Here is an 18917-nt window from a genome sequence, read left to right as displayed (position 1 = left end):
ATAGGATTATGATTTCTTTAAAGGTTCCACGGGTAGAGTTTTCATGTATTTTGATTGATTACAGGCTCAATGAAAGCAATCGTGGACATCAAGAGAAATGTTTTATACAGAGTTCTCTGTCAAATAAAGAACAGATAAAGCAAAACTGAAACAGTCGACTAAGGGGGGAAAAGCGCAGTAAAATAAAGAGAGTCCAAACAAAAGACATGCATTCGGTTATATAAGCGCAGTACGCATTAATCATTTTTGACAAGTTCATTTTTTTATGGCTGAAAGTTTTAAAGGTAAACAGATTTGGCCGGCTGTTTGTGAGGGATATGTTGCAATGCTTTTATATTGTCATCTTCCTGGCTTGATTAACTTGAAATGTGTAAGCCAATCAAAATGGTGCTATTCAAGGTCAGTCTTGTACCATATATTGAAATACTAAGATTGGTGGCACAGTGGTTAGTACTTTCACCTCACGGCAAGAAAATCACTAGTTTGAGTCCAGGCTGGGCCAGTTGCCATTTCCGTGTGGAGTTTGCAAGTTCTTCCTGGGTTTGCGTGGGTGTCCTCTGGGTGCTCCGGTTTACCCGACAGTACAAAGCAGGGGTATGTACCATGTAGCCAACGAGGGTCACATAAGTTGCCGATGGGCCTGTTCTAAAAAAAAAAAAGCTCACCATAGCACCACATACAGTAAGCTGCATCTAATATTTGTTGTAGCTGTTCTTTTTAAATCACACTTGCATTGGTGTAAAACTCAAAATGACAATAAGTTATACTGTATGTAAAAAAACTTTAAAAACTATTTCAGACTAATGAAGTGTTGCATATTGATATTTATCTGTTTCCTTCTTGTTAAATCATTGTTGACAAATATTGTGAGAAATCAGTGTCACACAAGTGTCACAGAGATAAATACTTATTAATTACTTATCATTACTTATTAATAATAGCATATAATTAAAAGTAAATTGAGAAAATGTGTTTTTTAAAAAGTATGCGTCTAACTGGTAGCCCTTCAAATTAATCGGTATTCAAAAACTCAGTTTCAAAAAAGGTTGGTGGCCCCTGGTCAAAAGACATGCACTATAGGTGAGTTGAATTAACTAAATTGACCATACTGTATGAGTGTGTGTACATGTGTGAATATATGGGTGTTTCCCAGTACTGGGTTGTGGCTGGAAGGGCATTCACAGTGTAAAACATATGCCAGAATAGTTGGTGGTTCGTTCCGCTGTGGCGACCCCTGATAAATAAGAGACTAAGCCGAAGGAAAAAGAATGAATGAATATGAAGATTCAAAGTAGTCAGTGCATGAGAGCAAATACTCAAAAGTACAACAATATTAAAACTTTTCTGAAAATTCTTTATACACTTTTGGGCTGCACAATCAACAACATCATTTGCATGTGTTTTTGATGCCTGTGACTATAATGACCTTAAAAGCATGCAGGCTATAATAAATTGTACCATTTGTAACTTTAACAACAAATAATTCTATTGAATATTTTTTTTATTTTTATCATTCAGTTACTGTACTTGAATACTGTTAGACTTGGAAAACGATAAAACACTTTACTTCAATTGTATGTTTATCTTTATAGACTGGTATGAAAATACTCACAACATATGCACTGTAAAACCCAACAGTGAACTTTATCAAATGAAATGAGTGTAGTTAACTCAAAATTTACTGTAAGTTAATTCTACTCAGGTGGCGCAGTAGGTAGTTCGCGTGGGTTTCCTCGGGGTGCTCCGGTTTCCCCCACAGTCCAAAGACATGCTATACAGGTGAATTGGGTAGTGTATGAGTGTGTGTGTATGTTTTCCAGAGATGGGTTACAGCTGGAAGGGCATCCGCTGTGTAAAAACGTGCTGGATAAGTTGGCGGTTCATTCTGCTGTGGTGACCCCGGATTAATAAAGGGACTAAGCCGAAAAGAAAATGAATGAATGAACAATTCTACTCATATGAAAAGAGTTTTAAACTCAGTTAAATTAATTAAATACCTCATTACTTCAACTTAAATGGAGTAAGTTCACAGATTAGTGTTTTAACTCAAATGGTTTGCAATCTGTTTCCTCAAAGGGTTTGAGTTGCATTAACTTATTGGGTTTGACAGTACTCAGGTGGTTTGAGTTCTCTTCATTTATTGGGTTTTACTGTGCTCAAATTGCTTTATTTACCCAAATGGATTAAGTTCACAGTACTCATTAGGATTAGTTTTTATAACTTAAATGATTTGTTGCAATCGTTTTCCTCAAATGGTTTGAGTTACCTTACCTTACCTTATTAGCTTATTGAGTTTTACAGTGTGCAAATACAGAAATGTACTGCAAATAGCACAGACCACAACGAAAATGTGTCAGGGGACCCCAAAAAGTTTATAGATTTTTTATTAGATTTTATGGAGATGCAAATAATAAACATGAATTCATCAATCTCTGACTAAACAAGTGCATGGAAACACTTACAACACATGCAAATACAGAAACATGCTGCAAATAGCCCACACAACAATGAAAATGTGTCAGGGGACCCAACAAAGTTTATAGACTGCTTATTTTATGGAGATGCACTCCCACTGCAGAATCACCCCAATCAATCTAACAAATTCTTTCCAAAAACAGATATTAAGTCATTTGGTGAAATTGTATTCACATAGCAATATATATTGCAAAATAAAAAAATATCACAATTCTAGATTTTTCCAATTTCGTAAAGCCTTAATACGATCTTAAAAAATATAAGAAATAAAGCTGTCACATGGGCGGTACCTTCAAAAACAAGCAAAAACTCAAAAATAAAATTCCATTGTAGTTTTCCATGAGCCTTTGGGTGACCTCTTGAGAGATGCCTGTCAGTCTTTAAGAAGCAGCAGACAAATGTTCAGACGGTGACGGCAGTATTTATGTCTTCATTGGCCTTTCCTGAGGACATCTATTGGAGTGGAATGGTGGATGGACCTTCCTGTTCCTGTACAAACTTTCTTGGTTGAACTATGAAAGGAAACAAATGGGACTAGAGCATTTCTGACTTCCTGTCCTTCCTTAGGAACTGTGACCTGTGGAGGCATGCGACTAAGAGTTATAGTCATAATATGCAATGGTCTTTGGACAGGGTGGATTTTTTTCCTAAATAAAAATGAGCTTGATGTGTTTTCTGAACTCAACTGATTTTTCAGGAAAACATTTGAGGAGAATTAATTAATTTAAATGCTTGGCTTATACGTATGTTTTTCTTCAGCTCAGCTGTCTTGTTGGAAAATTCCATTTATTAAAACAACAATTTTGTGGTCACTAATTCTGGCTTATGTCTACATATGACCAAGCTTATACACATTTCTATTTTAGTTGCTATAATGTCACTGTATTAGTCATCTAAATTAGTGGGACAGTTGGTTTTGTCCGTTTAACTGCTCCACCAAGAAAATGAAATTTGGATTGCATTTCTTAACTTCTAATGTCGCTAGTTAACACACTCAATGAATATTTTTTCAACACATCCTATAATTTCTAAAATATCAACATCTACCAAATAGAATTAATACATAAAAACTAAGAAAATATAAGGTGTAAGACCAATTTATATATATATTTATACAACAGTTCTGTCTGGTTCTCGAACCTGATTGGCTTATAGCCGTGATATATTTAAGTAATATCAGCACCCGTACAGCCTCTTTACCCTTTGTGTATTACTCCGCCCACATACAGCCAGCAAAAAGCAGACACTACAGATCTAAAGTTTAAAAAATGCTTCCTCAGAATGTTTAACTATCAGCTTATGATTTGAATCCAAAGTGGAAGAAAGTAGTTCCTCATACAAAAGGGTTTTTGAGACTCTCCATGTTTGATTTTGTTTTTATATACACAAATATGCTGTCAAGCTGTTGTATAAATGCAAAATCACACGAGTAGCAGTGCGATATTGTTGTATATCGCACTGGTGGGAGGCATGCGTTGGCACGAGGCCGCAGACTGAGTGCCTAAAGCCTGATTTATACTTCTGCGTCAAGTGAACGGCGTAACCCACGGCGCATGTAACACGCGTGGCTGTGCATTTATACTTCTGCGCGCTGTCTCTGTTGGTCTGCATTAACACTTCCGAAACGCTAGTTGGCAGTGAGGTGTAAATCTTCCTCTGTGTCGAGTTTCTTCGCTGCTTTTTTGCGTTTCCTGAACACTTCCGGGATGTACTAGTGGCTTAAACTCGCTCATTTTGAGGCAGGAACCGGTGTACGTGCAGCAACTTTAACTATGAGGTAAACACAAAACAAAACTCTCCATCCAGAGCTCCTTGACGGGACTCCACACTTGTAAACAATCGCTCGCGCCTTTTTGAATGCTAAATCCTCTTTTTTTTTTTTTTTTTTTTTAAGTGTGCCATGAAATATTTCCGATTCTCATTTAACATGTTTTCTTGTTTTCTTTTTTTATTAGACTTTGGTTTAATAAAAAAAGAAAACAAGATAACAAGTGTAGAAGTGCAGCCGGATTATGTTTGTTTAATTTTTTTTTTCGTAAACCGACAATGATGTGTGTGAACTATTATTTAAAACTATTATTCAAAACTATTATTTTTACCAGTCATTATTTAAAACATCCAAAATATGGTCAACCATTGAGGTAGAGCAGGCAGTTAAAGGGTTGTGGAATCTAGATTATGAAATAGACTTTATATTATGTAATATGTCTTAAAGTTCTATGCAGAAGGCCTATAAGCAAAAACTGTGTTTTTTAATAATCAATCATTCCTACAATTGAGACGTAATTTTACTACTATTTGAAAAGTTTAGTATTTGTAGTGACACCTGGTGTTGCTATCACACATTACCACTCTCTTCCCAAAATCCCAGTAAATTGGTCATTTTTTTTACAGTACTAAAATTGCTTTTAAAAATGTATGTGTACTATGTGTTTCATTGTTCAACCAAAAATGTAAATTTACTCTCCCTCAAGTGCTTCCAAACCTGTTTGAATTTCTTTTATTTTGTTCAAGACAAAAGAAGAAAATTTGAAAAAATGTTCACTTTACACCCATAGTATAAAATAAATACTATAGAAGCCAATAGTTTATTGGTTTACAACATGTTTTAAATATCTTATTTTGTGTTCAACAGATGAAAGAAACACAAATAGGTTCGGAACAAGTAGAGGGAGAGTAAATAGAAGAAAATTCCAGTCACCCAAGCAAGAAAAGATTTCAGACTTTTTCCATAATGTGGTCGGATCAAAAGTGCGAGCGATGCTATTTGACTTTTTAAAGGATAGAATTTTTATTGACTCAGAAAAGTGTAATATCAAAAATGATGCTCTACATTATATTGAAATAGCCCCCAATTATTAAGTCTGCTATGACTCCCAACTATAGCAAAAGCTACAAAATCTGTCACTATGTTGTATATTTTTTTTTGTACCATAAAAAAGTCCATATTGGTACATATTTATACCTAAAATGATCATAAGTCAGGCCCGTAGTCAGCCTGGTAAAAGGGGTGGTTCTTTTTTTCTCAAAAAGTGGACCTTTTTCCAGTTATTTGCCTCTTTTACTATTTAATTATGAGGCTTAAATGCTGCATTTTAGTGACATTTTAAGCACTATTTTTTGCTGGATTAACTTGTCAGATGGTCATCATAACCACATTTTTAATGTACTTCCTAATAATGTATTTCCTAAAGATTAAAAATAAAGAAATATGAAGAAATGCTTATTTTAAAATACAAATTTATTACATCATATATCATTAGAAAAACCATAAAGAATCTGTTAAAATAAAAACTGTGAACAATTGTCATTTATTAGGCAAATAACAAACTGGCCAGCACATTTAACTTTCCTCAGTCAGAATTTGGGATGCTGAATTTGGCACGGCGTGACTTCAGAACAGGAAGTCTTGGCGTGCCACATTTCGTGTCCCAAATTCTGTACTGACAGCCAACAATTCAATTCAATTCATCTTTATTTGCATAGCGCTTTTACAATATAGATTGTGTCAAAGCAGCTTCACATAGAAGATTAGTGAATTGAAACAGTCAGTTCAGTTTTCAGAGTTTAACACAGCATTCCTCTTGGTCTTAAAGCCTTTTTCGATCAGTTATTTTCACAATTTATTATGGCATACAAGTCAAATAAGACAAATGAGGGCACGTGTGGGACAAATTCTGGACCCTTATCAGTGAACACGGATAGAACTGGCTAGATATTCCAACAGTACCACCAATATTGACCCTTTAGGTACCAAAAAATAAATAAAAACGGAAAGGTACTCTTGTGACAGCGTTTGTGCCTTGATTTCTGAGAGTGCATAATAGGAAAGCAACCCAGGCATTTTAGTGCTAAAAATGCCATAAAACATTAAAGTGAGCATTTGAATGACATCATTTGCAAACGGGTGAAGAAATTTATCTAACTCTATAAAAAGACAAAATAGTGTTAAATGTTAATTGCCTCATGAGCTCATATATGAAGCTAACCTCATTTGATGAGCATCAAAGAACAAGGTCATGGAAAGACTTTGCCATTTACCACAATTGAGCTTGACACAATTGTATGGCAAACAATAAAGTGTAAAGAAAATGTTCAAATAAAGCCACGCCCATAAGCAGATCTCTTTTATGGGTCTGTGTAGATTGACTTCGTTATGGAAAAAACTACTGGCAATTTGTTATAAATCTTAAAATACTATTTCAGCGGGACCTCACATGAAGACAAGGAAAGTCTGCTTTATACATTCATTCATTTTCCTTTGGCTTCGTTCCTTTATTCATCAGGGGTCGCCACAGTGGAATGAACCGCCAACTATTCCAACATATGTTTTGCACAGCTGATGCCCATCCAGCTGCAACCCAGTACTGGGAAACATCAATACACACTAGAGCCAATTCAGTCTATTTAATTCACCTATAGCGCATGTTTTTAGACTGTGGGGGAAAGCGGAGCACCCGGAGGAAACCCACATAAATACAGGGAGAACATGCAAACTCCACACTGAAATGCCAACTGACCCAGTTGGGACTCGAACCAGCGACCTTCTTGCTGTATAGCGAAAGTGCCAACCACTGAGACACCTTTATGTCACCTTTATACGTTCACCTATTTAAAAATAAAACACTTCAGTCTCATCACTAAGGTGTAAGTTTTCCACCTAAAAATACATAAAGTTTAGTTTCACCCAGATTAGTGAAATCAGGAAAAATGTGGTGTTATGGAAAAAAAAAACTTTCAATGGAGAGAAAAGTTTCCATTATTTGCAGCTAGTGCAGCAGTGCATCATGTTTAAATTTGATTCTCACGCAAGCAAGCAATGCTCTCAAACACTGGAAACATCTGCTATAAATGGAGATGATTTGAGAACATTAACACTGCTCTAAACGCGCTTGCAAAGACCATGAAATTACTACAATATACATTCCGTGTAAATTGAGCAGTTTGTACTGGACTGCTACGTGACCATATGGCACATACTTCAGAAAGTCCTAATACGAAAATAAACACATCATTCATGTTGGATTGTTCTGTGATAAGATGAGCAAGAGGCAGGATTTTCAAGAAGAAAAATTGACAGAGGTTTAGAGTTTATACTTCACACGATCTCAAATCGAGATAAAGAGTTTTCAAGAACTTAGTGGCCCAAAAACAACAGCCGGCAAGCCAAAATAAAATAAAACACTGAAACGGCAACATTGTGGGTTCTTTCACTTGGAAAAAAAAAGGTTTTATGACCAAAAAAAAGGCATTTAATAGGGTAAAAATAACAGATCACAATACTTGCCCAGCTGATTTCAAAAATCTTCTAAATGGTGTGTTGTTTAAATATGCAAATGAGAAATTTTAAATGAAATATGAGCTGGTTTGCATACATCTTACAAAAATCTAAACATTTATTTATTTATTTTTTTTACAGTCAACAATTTTAGCAAAGAGACTTTTGAGTATCTACACTCACTGGCCACTTCATTAGGTACTCCTGTCCAACTGCTAGTTATCGCAGATTTCTAATCAGCCAATCAGATGGCAGCAACTCAATGAATTTAGGCATGTAAACATGGTTAAGACCATCTGCTGCAGTTCAAACCGAGCATCAGGATGGGGAAGAAAGGTGATTTAAGTGACTTTAAATGTGACTTGGTTGTTGGTGCCGAGTATTTCAGAAACTGCTGATCTACTGGGATTATCATACACAACCATCCCTAGGCTTTACGGAGAATGATCTGTAAAAGAGAAAATATCTAGTAAGTGGCAGTTCTGTGGGCACAAATACCTTGTTGATGCTAGAGGTCAGAGGAGAATGGCCTGACTAGTTCCAGCTAACAGAAAGGCAACAGTAACTTTAATGAGCACTCGTTACAACCGAGGTATGCAGAAGAGCAACTCTGACCACACAACACCTCAAACCTTGAGGCGGAAGGGCTACAGCAGCAGAAGACACCGGGTGCCACTCCTGTTAGCTAAGAACAGAAAACTGAGGCTACAATTTCCACAGGCTCACCAAAATTGGACAATAGAAGATTGTAAAAACGTTGCCTGGTCTGATGAATCGCAATTTCTGTTGCGACATTCGGTTGGGTCAGAATTTGGTGTCAACAACATGAAAGCACGGATCCATCCTGCATTGTATCAACGGTTCAAGCTGGTGGTGTGGGGGGAAATTTTATGAATAGATAATGTCACAAAATGTCTGCAGTGTCTTGCATCAAGCATTTTACGGTGGTAGTTTATATTTTTATATTGTTTGTATTTTTTGCATTATTGTACAAAATGCATTATGTCTATGTTTTCCTGAACAAATATATCCAAACGAGATATACTGTATAACCTTCCAAAGAGCACTTCAGAGTGAAAACAATCTTGACCATCATATTAAAGTTTAATCCTCAATCCAAAACAAAGTGCTCAAAACTGGCCAATTCGAAGGGCCCTTCAGAAAGAAGAATTTAGAACAGTGCAACCACGCTGATGAACACTACAGGCCCTCATGTTAGGGAAGTTTCTTTGGTGTCATGGAAAGACAACGGAGGTCCAGAATTCAATCTTAAGTATAATTCTACCTATAAATGAATGTGTAGTTTTTTATAGCTACTATAGCAATACATATTTATAAAAAATATATGTAAATAAACAAAGTTATAAAGAAAAAAAGATAGATAATAATAAAATACATTTATTATAAAGAAATAAAACTTACATAAATAAATAAACTACTAAAATAGGGCACAGCCTGTCATTCTGAGCATGTTGTGTGTCAACCCATGGACAAAAAATGCAACAAAGTAAAGGCACAACATCTTGATCAACTTGAGATGATGCAGAAGTGTTAAAATATTTTTTGTTGTTTTTTTTTATCCCGACAACTTTGTCCATTCAAAGTCGTCAATCCAGAGAGTAAACCCAATGGTCTCAGACTCAATTCCTGGAGGGCCGCAGCTCTGCGTACTTTAGCTTTAGCCACCTCCAACTCACACCTAGTAGTCTAAAGCAGTGGCTCTCAAAGTGGGGGTCGGGACCCCCCGAGGGGTCGCGGGGCAATGAAGGGGGGGTCGCCTGGTGATTTCCAAAAATCTATTTATTTTTATTAAACCATAAGAATTAACATATTTTATCCATAACTATACTGAAAATAAAAATAGTCGTTTATAGTTACTATATACTATATAGTTACTATAGTAGCTTATAGTTACTAGTTCTATTGGATTGCGACCCCTGGGGTAATAGCGTCAGATGCATTTTGATTTTATTGACCTTATTCTCCGCCGGCGAGTGGGCGCTGCCATTTGACTCTTTTTGGCACGAGACTTCCGCTCTCATTCACTTCCATTCATTTTTAGACATTAAAACTGCTCGTTTCGCTGTTTGATGTTGCAAACTGATATTTCCTTGTTATATTATTCTACTTGGTCTGTATAGTCATGCAAACATTTGTTTATAGAGCAAGTAGTTTGACCGTTTTTTGCCGTTTATTATTTCTTGTCATTTCTCTCATAGGCGACTGAAACGGAAGTTCTAAGACAATCGCGAAAACAGGCGCACTTCCGCATTTTAGAATAAGGTCAATAACATCAGGCTATACTTTCTGGCACATTTAAAGCACTGACACAAATTTAATTGGTGTGTCTGTGTCATTGCATGCAAGGTTTCTGTATTTATAACCACCTCAGAGGATATTGGGGGTCGCGAGTCACTGGCTTTGTTATTTTGGGGGTCGCGGGCTGAAAAGTTTGGGAACCCCTGGTCTAAAGTAGTCTTAAACACCTTGATTAGTTGGATCAGCTGTGATTAGGGTTGGAACAAAACTGTGCAGAGCTGTGGCCCTTCATGAATCGGGCCACACGCTCCTGGAGGGCCAGTGTTCTGGAAAGTTTAGCTCCAACCCTAATCAAACACACCTGAATCATCTAATTAAGCTCTTGCTAAATATACTAGAAATTTCCTGGCAGGTGTGTTTCATCAAGTTAGAGCTAAACTCAGCAGGACACCAGCCTTCCTCGACTGAGTTTGGACACCCCTGGACTAGAGCATAGGGATGTCTGGGTGACTACAAATAAAAACTACAACTACCAGCAGCATGTGAACCACGTGACCATTGTTTTACTATTTTAATTTTCAAACTGAGCTATTATGTATGCATGTTATGGAAACCACGCCTATACATTTAACCTACATTGTTTTTAAAAATAATAATAACAATAACAATAATTAAAAAAAAGAAACACATCTGATTTATTTTCGGGGCTAGCCTACAAACTGACGTCATGCCCAAACGAGCGGACTGATTGGCGGGACAGAGCGGTAAGAGGTAAAAGGTTAACGCGTGGTTTTGGATGATCAAGCGGGCAGCAAAACAGTGAAGTACACTAGCCTTTGCTCCGTTTTTTTCTACAACGAATCAATTTTCAAATAAATAATTTAGATACTCTTCTGTCGCTTTTATCAGGTAAAAAAATCGCCGTTTAACGGAATTCAGCCGTTCCAGCTGGTGTCGGTTCACCCCCGGACAATTTGCTAAGCTAACTTTTAAGTTTTCGCGGTTTTGCAGTTGCTCGGATTGATATCTAAACGTCACGCACATTATTTGACACAAATCTGTTAATATTTATAGCACTAACCGGTTAAATCAGTTGAGCGTGTAATGGCTGAAAGACCCGAGGACCTCAATCTCCCCAATGCTGTCATCACAAGGATTATAAAGGAGGCAGTAAGTGTCATCAAAGCTAGCGCTGTTAGCCATTTGAACGAACACACAAACAAACAATGCAAATACATCTTTAGCATGAAACGCCACTTAAGTTCTGTAGAGAGTTTAATCAACTTGTAATCCTCTTGTTTAGCTACCAGAAGGAGTAAATGTGTCCAAGGAGGCAAGACGGGCGATATCTCAAGCAGCAAGTGTTTTCGTACTCTACGCCACATCTTGGTAAGTCTTGAGAGATTTTGTTTCTGTCTGTATTAAGCACTCCTGAAGTGTGTTCCCTAAAAGTGACTACAGTTCCAATTAATGGAAATTGTAATCATAGGCTAACAATGCATTTGGGAAACCAACAGCAGTGTTAAAATAGTTGCTAACTCTGGTGGAGACAACATCAAAGCTGAGAGGGCCCTATTTAGGTGAAATTTAACAACTGATGTGCTCAGGTATTTGCGAGCTAATGGGTCCTATATTTTAAGGGTTTGTGCAAGTCTTAAGAAATGTTCTTTTTGAAAAACTTCACTCTAGCCAATTGCAATATGTTCTGTTTTGTTAACACCAGTGCAAACAGTTTTGCTATGAAAGCCAAGAGGAAGACACTTAACGCTGGAGATGTGATGTCCGCTATGGAGGAGATGGAGTTCGAGCGTTTCTTGCAGCCACTGCGGGAGGCACTTGAAGGTATTTTATGCTAAACAGAGCCTTTCAGATGTAGAGATGTCAACTTATTAATGCATTCATCATGTATGGGTTTATTAGTAATTTCACCCCAACGTGAAAATTCTGTTCTCTTTTTCTCGTATGTATTTTTGAGTTATGTATTTCTGGCCATCCATTAAAGTCTGTTAAAACTAGGCATGGGACAATAACCAGTTTCCAGGTTTACCATGGTTTGGAAAAGTCTAGATATTAAAACCGTAAAAATGTTTTGTACCGTTTCTAAGGTACTTGTAGAGGGTTTTTAAGTGTTGTAAGGAAATCTGTTTTTGAAGCAAATGAAGATAGAAGTCAATAATTTATCTAGCCTGACATGTTTACTGTTTCAAACTATTATAAATGTTTTTTTCAAATGTAATGTATTGTGTTAAATGGGGAAAAATTGTTTTGTCACCAAGACATTAAAAATATTTATATTTTACAGCAGTGTAAACAGTACCGTGAAACCATATTTTTTATCCAAGGTCATCATACTGTCAGAAACTTATACCGGATCATGCCTAGTTAGAACAGAAAACTATCATGCCTATTCAAGGGCAACTTTTCCATTACAGGAAATATGAAGAGGTTAAGGTCAAGATTGTGTTTTTATGGGGGAAAGATATCACATTGGTGTGAATATCACATTTAATGACTTAATTCACAAAAAATGTAATGTAGGCTATCACCAGAAGCCTTGGCTTATACTGAGTGAACTCATTTTTGATCATTTCATAAACATTTGTAAGTGTCCAGAGTTTGGTTAAATCAACTTACAAGGTATCAAAAACTTCTTGACATTTGAACACATCTTCATTTGTGTTCTGCAAAGATAATCTCTTCTAGGTTTTGAATGATTTAAATGGCAAAGGATGAACTTACCCTCAAATGCATATAACCATTTTGGTGCTAATTTTGTTTATTTAACAGCTTATAAGAAAGGTCAGAAAGGCAAGAAGGAGGCATCGGAGCAAAAACGCAAGGACAAGGAGAAGAAGAATGGCACAGATGAGAATGACAAGAGTAGGGATGAAGAGGAAGATGAGCACATGGATGATGAACAGGATGGGGAAAATGAAGCCGAGGAAGAGGATGTGGAGAACTGATAGAGACCTTACTTTTTTAGTCTGGGTTCCACTTTTATAGTGTGGACAGGGACAAGCCTATGGTACCGTTTTACCTTATGCAACTGAATATCTGAGGCTGTATTACAGTGAGCTGTTGTGCAAGGCAAACTGGACATTCAGTTAGATCAGAATTCATGGACAGATTATTGTAAGTAATTTAACATACTGTCACTTGGGTCAAGAAACCACACGTTGTTTAAAGATTTGAGGTAGGAAGTGAACAGTGAGCAGCTTAAAGTACCTGGGAAGCATTTTTGTAAGAATTTCTTTTAATGTAAAATCTTTATACCGTGGTGTTTCTATTGATTTTATGATTGGGCTCTACAACCCAAATGTTAGATACTTTTGTACTTATCTTTGTACCACTCAAAAATATTTGAGTACTTAACCCCCCACCCCCCCAATTAAAGTTTGTTGTGTTAACTGTGTGACTAATTTATATTCCACCCTGCACACACTCTTGAAATATAGAACTCATTAAATGTTGCAAATATCTGAAAGATTTTAGCACATCAGTTGGTTAACATCACCTTATAATGACCCTCTCAGCTTTAATTTTTCCAACTATTTTAACACTGATGTTTGTTTCTCAAAATCATTGTTAGCTTATTACAATTTACACTGATTGGCACTGTAGTCACTTTTGGGAATTGCACCTCAGGAGTGTTAAGTACAAATTCTAGTCAGGGTTTTACACAAGGAAGCCTTTAGGGATATTGTCTAATGCTGTATCCTAATTTGCATACCATCTGTCCTAAATAGTATTTGAAAATAGTATTAGTATTTTTCAAATCATAGTATGTTGAAAAGAATATGCCAAGGGTTCCTGATTGTACTTTCCAGTGTAGAACAGTCCATACTAATCACCAATATTGCCCACGTTACATTGTGCTTGAATTCAATTATAACTACAAACCCAGGGTATGGGTAAATAAAACTACAAACATGATGGACATGCAAGACCAGCTGTCAAGTAGAGAGGCTGGTTAAAGATTTTGTATGACTTAAATATTTTCTAGTGGGCTAGATATTATTTAAATAGCATGTGTTATACTTGTCTGCAACTACTGAACCTCTATAAAAGACGCTTGAACCATAACATCTGAATGTTGAAGTTATGCAAAGACCTGAGATTTCTCTGCATGTAAGACTCGTGAATGGCAAATTCTCACTTCTGCTTTTCAAATAAGGTAGGAAATTAAATATGAAAGTGGGGGCTCATAACTAAAGCAACACAATGACTTAACAAAATAGTATGTCCTAAAGCTTGCATACCTTTTAATACTCAATTTTTCCTTCACACACACACACACACACACACACACACACACACACACACACACAAAAAAAAAAAAAAAAAAACACACTTAGGGCATAATACACTAAATACGACTAAATATTTATGCTGTGTCCTATGTATAAAGATACTGGGTCTTGTGACTAAACATTAAGTAAATTTTTAAATATTGCTCCTCAAAGCTCTATTAAACTCATTTCGTAGTTGCATACAATTCTGATTCTACTTTAATACTAAACATTTTCCTTTTAAAGTATCCTCTCACCTCAAGGCCCAGATCCCTTCTCTACAATACATTGAGGATTATAGAAGGTCACAAACCACAGAAGTCAAACTTTATGCTTATGAAAAATTTATTTTGGTCTTCAATCCTCCATTTTACTCCTGTAATAAAAAGAAAGTCTAATTAAAGCCAGCAAGTGAAATAACCATTGCAAAGCAGGATTAGTGGCACAATACTTACAGTTGGGCACTCAACTGCACCGCTGTTGATGTCATCAATGACATCATGGGGAAGGCGACCATCAATGGTGCAGCCCACAGACTGAGCTGTGCCAAGAATCTCCTTAATGGTACCTGAGCGGCAGAGGAAAAGATTCATGATCACAGACCAAATCAACAGCACTCAAGCATGCAAGATTATATGCCATGTTCCAGGCCTTTTGGCACAGGGCTAGTCACTGAATTGACCAGTCCTGCTTCCTAGAGCTGGGTCACTCTGAGCCTCCTCTGGACAGTACACGGTCACTCTTACAGACAAGCACAGTGGCGGGAGGCTCATGGAGACATTCATGTGTAGATGCACATGGACAGTACATACCTGAAAGTTCCCTGGCAATTGATCTGTGCCTCATGACGCGGGCAATGTTGACGATCTCATCAAAAGCAACACTTCCAGAGTGCTTGACTATAGAAGGAAAGAGTAACATGATAAATGTCAGGAGAAATACTAAATTTGCTCATGTCAAACAGATACTATGCACAGCACTGTTCAAAGTTTTGTTGGTGGGTAAGATTTAATGCAATTAATTTAAAGCAGGCACACATTGTTTATCAAAAAGCTGGAAAGTCATGTGAGATGAATTGTCATGTCATTTTTAAAATGCTGTTTTTGTGCTCTAGACCTTCTAATAACAGTTGTGTTGGTTAATGATGGGGTAAAAACATCTTCACTTCAGGATTGATGTAAATATTTTAGCAGCAACATTTAATTAAATAAGTTACTGACCACAAACTTGTATCCTTAATGTTTTTACTGGCAAATATTTCCATTTTTCATATCCTTTACCATGAATATCGTGCCTTGTATGCGTGCACTATATTCTACCATACAATAAAGCTCTGATTTGCACAAGTAAACATGTCCCAGACCTTTCGGCACAGAGTTACCCATGAAACTGGGCAGTTCTGCTTCCTAGAGCTGGGTCACTCTGAGCCTCCTCTGGACAGTACACAGTCACTCTTACAGACAAGCACAGTGGCGGGAGGCTCACGGTCCATAGCCACAAAAGGTCACAAGACACAAAAGATGCCATTCCTACAATAGTGCATTGAGGTGGGGTAAAAAGCCACTTACTGTTCTTGACCTTCTTCCTGTCACGGGGAGGTTCCTTCAGAGCCTTGATAATGAGGGCAGAGGCTGATGGCACTACCTCAATCTGGAACAACAACAAAACTTGTAAGCATCTAAAGGCTACATGACCGCAAGAGCCACTATACGGGCTGAAAGACTTTAAGCGCTTACCGCTGCTTGTCTGTTCTGGATGGTCAGCTTCACAGTGATTCTCAGGCCCTTCCAGTCACCGGTGGCCTTTGCGATGTCATCACCCACCTTTTTAGGGGACTGATGGAAAGAGAGAATGGAAAATTAGCATGCAGCATTTAATGGAGTAAATGTTCTTTGATGTAAAGTAGTTTGTTCCAGGTCTTTCGGCACAGAGCTGCCCATTAGTTTGGGCCGCCCTGCTTCCTAGAGCTGGGTCACTCTGAGCCTCCACTGGATTGTACAGAGTCACTTTAAAAGACTAGCACAGTGGCGGGAGGCTGATATAGGAGCACAGGTTTGTGACAGACAAATAAATATGCACTTTTAGGTATTGGTGGCGAGCACCTAATAAGCAATACTGAATAAATCAAAAACAGTCTTTATGACTGAACAATTAAATTACGAAATAATTTGATAATATTCATTCAACATCAGCAATTTTTCCATCCAAAGATGCAAATTAAACTTGCGCACATATACAAAATATTGCATAAGACATGTAAATAAAACAGCGTTTCCAGCCAAGTCAAAGAGAACAAAATCATCATTTGCTGATTAAGTAGGAGAAGCTACGTGAATATCTTTGTTTAATAAGTGATTAATGCCTCAGAAGGCAGTATGCCAACACACTATAAACATGTGATGGCATTTGAAGCGTCAGACACAGAGCACAGCCACTCGACAATTCTGGAGGCAATTAATATAATAACATTAATACTGGCCTTTTAGAATGACCAAAACAACATTTCAGATGTTTTACAATGTGCCCAGCCGGCTGGTTTGCCCATTCACACACATTATCACCACATTATCTTATAGCAAACATGACTTTTTAATGCACATACTGGAATTTGTTCAGTAAAAATGTTTACATTGTAGTTTATGCGCATCTTACCAAATAAAAGGTTTGTTTGTTTTTTAAATGTGCATTTCGGCACTTCAAATAAACTTTAAATGTGCATATCCAAAGTGTGCATAAAAACAATTGGATGGAAACACCATAATGTGTAGCTAATGTTCGGCTTTGACAATGGAAAAAATTTCTTAGAATTGGAAGAGTAAAATAAAATTTGTAATATAATCTTGTTTGATAAATGGTTGTCTAAACATGTGTAGTGGCTCTGACACTGATAGTTGGTTAAAAATACAAAAGTCTTTTTATTTTAGTAATTATTAAATTTAACTAATTATATAGTTACAGAGTCCTCAGACTATTTTGAGGCATGTAAACAAAAACAACGGTCCCAACGCATTTCCTGTTTTACATTTTTAATTTTCAGAGCTTCTGAGGATCCAAAAAGAGCCACATATTGATAATGGTATGATAGAGGATTAAGTTAAAATTGATTCGCTTTTTTACAATTATGAAAAAGCATGATAACAAGCAGGAAATGTTTATGGGCCAATGACATGACCACACTGAAATGACCTATACATGCATTTTGTGGCTCAAAAGACTTGGATTAAAGCCCGTCATATTAATTACAATATCACATCAGATAAATCACACAGCTCTCTGAATATCTTAAAGCAAATCTATATCAGATTGGACTATTATGGCAATACTTACAAGACCCAAAGGTCCAATTTTGGGGGCCAGCGAGGAAGTGGCACCGACCTCTCCACCAGTGCATCTCATGAACACTAAAAAGAAAAAAACTAAATTAAGAAATGTAGAGAGACAACTAGCCTCATTAACAACTAAACTCACAATGTTCTTAAGATTGTGTTGACTGCTGTGTGACATTAGCGAAGAGAGAACTTAAACTATTTAGCATCGTGTATCATTTACAGCAACTGAAAACAGCACAGCATCTTACAAAGGTCAGTTAAAAAAATGCAAGCCATAATAATTATGCTACAACCGAAAAGAAAATGGGCAAACTGGCCTATAGAGAGACAAAGTATGGCATTATAAATATACCATTGTTTGCAGAAATTCCCCCCCCCCCCCCAAAGTTGTTAAAAGAACACTAGCTGGAGTTCTACATTGTACTTAGTCACCAAAGCTATAATTTAAGTAACGGGCAACTTCGATTGTCCATTTGATCAAGACAAGTCAATAAAATTCACCTGGTTACTTTCAGCTTAAAGGCGAATAATGTACATTAAATAATAGCGCTAACTTTTTAATGGTATATTTTATATGCATTTTTGAATAAACGCTAATGTTGATCTTTATAAAATGATAAACTTTATATGCAGCAGTTGTACTGCAATTTCTATTATTTGTAACTTACTATTGCACGTTTAAAATAAAAGGCACGTTAAAACTACATAACGTATTTGACAATTCTACAGACTATTCTGCACTATTAAGCTAAAGACACGAGTTCCATGATGATCACGTGTGCAGCAAACTGCTGAACTAGAGCACATTAATCACGTTTCAAAGCTTACGATGAATCGTTAAAATAAGCCGCAGCTGGCACTTCTAAAGACACATAACATTCAATCCGATTAGACATTAAGTTTAAAATTGTTCGGTTAGATAAAGCTCAGTAGTTTTACCCATTCATCGTTTATTATAGTCCCGGCGCTCTGGAGCCCAGAGCACAAACATGGCCGCTTGGTCACGCTCAAAAACCCGTCGAAACGTTACAGTATTCCTCACACATACCAACTTTAATCTCGTTGGGGTCGAATTTAGGAGGCATGGTGTATCAGATGAAGTTGAGTTCACTTCAATTGGAATTGGTGAGGGTGTCGGATGAACCCGGATTCGGGACGACCGAAAACTGTTGCACCTTCACCACAAAAGTGAAAAAGGAAAAGGCCGAAGAGAGCGCAAGCTGAGAATATAAAGGCGACGAAGTATCGCGAGAACTTGGCAACCTTTCACACTGCGGCGACGCATTA

General features: G+C 37.0%; 2 protein-coding genes and 3 non-coding genes across 7 annotated transcripts; 1 reads left to right on the top strand and 4 right to left on the bottom strand.

Annotated features, from left to right (window-relative positions):
• Window positions 1-4205: 4205 nt before the first annotated feature.
• On the top strand, window positions 4206-13419 carry pole3 (polymerase (DNA directed), epsilon 3 (p17 subunit)). Of its 2 annotated transcripts, none has more exons than XM_073950052.1 (4): window positions 4206-4252; window positions 11316-11401; window positions 11736-11854; window positions 12800-13419. In XM_073950052.1, the coding sequence occupies exons 3-4, from the start codon at window positions 11752-11754 to the stop codon at window positions 12973-12975; spliced, it is 279 nt and encodes a 92-aa protein (XP_073806153.1). In that variant the 5' UTR covers window positions 4206-4252; window positions 11316-11401; window positions 11736-11751; the 3' UTR covers window positions 12976-13419. The 2 variants fall into 2 exon arrangements, with proteins under 2 accessions (XP_073806153.1, NP_957095.1); NM_200801.1 differs by lacking the exon at window positions 4206-4252 and adding an exon at window positions 10827-11182.
• A 1208-nt stretch (window positions 13420-14627) lies between these two features.
• rpl12 (ribosomal protein L12) lies at window positions 14628-18833 on the bottom strand. 2 transcript variants are annotated; one of them, NM_201584.4, is made up of 7 exons: window positions 18679-18833; window positions 17629-17702; window positions 16038-16136; window positions 15870-15951; window positions 15114-15200; window positions 14757-14869; window positions 14628-14677 (listed from the first exon to the last, which is right to left on the bottom strand). In NM_201584.4, the coding sequence occupies exons 1-7, from the start codon at window positions 18713-18715 to the stop codon at window positions 14672-14674; spliced, it is 498 nt and encodes a 165-aa protein (NP_963878.4). In that variant the 5' UTR covers window positions 18716-18833; the 3' UTR covers window positions 14628-14671. The 2 variants fall into 2 exon arrangements, with proteins under 2 accessions (NP_963878.4, XP_073805948.1); XM_073949847.1 differs by having other exon boundaries at window positions 14629-14677; window positions 18570-18833.
• LOC137490131 (small nucleolar RNA SNORA65) lies at window positions 14940-15066 on the bottom strand. Its single transcript, XR_011015787.1, has one exon. It is a non-coding gene; the product is annotated as a small nucleolar RNA SNORA65 (small nucleolar RNA).
• Window positions 15652-15778, bottom strand: LOC137490129 (small nucleolar RNA SNORA65). Its single transcript, XR_011015788.1, has one exon. It is a non-coding gene; the product is annotated as a small nucleolar RNA SNORA65 (small nucleolar RNA).
• LOC137490130 (small nucleolar RNA SNORA65) lies at window positions 16207-16333 on the bottom strand. Its single transcript, XR_011010566.2, has one exon. It is a non-coding gene; the product is annotated as a small nucleolar RNA SNORA65 (small nucleolar RNA).
• Window positions 18834-18917: the final 84 nt, after the last annotated feature.

Source organism: Danio rerio, chromosome 5 (genome assembly GCF_049306965.1).
Source record: "Danio rerio strain Tuebingen ecotype United States chromosome 5, GRCz12tu, whole genome shotgun sequence".
In the NCBI taxonomy this organism is placed as follows: domain Eukaryota; kingdom Metazoa; phylum Chordata; class Actinopteri; order Cypriniformes; family Danionidae; genus Danio; species Danio rerio.
The sequence above is the reverse complement of the archived record's forward strand: the minus strand, read 5'-3'. Positions and strand labels throughout refer to the sequence as shown.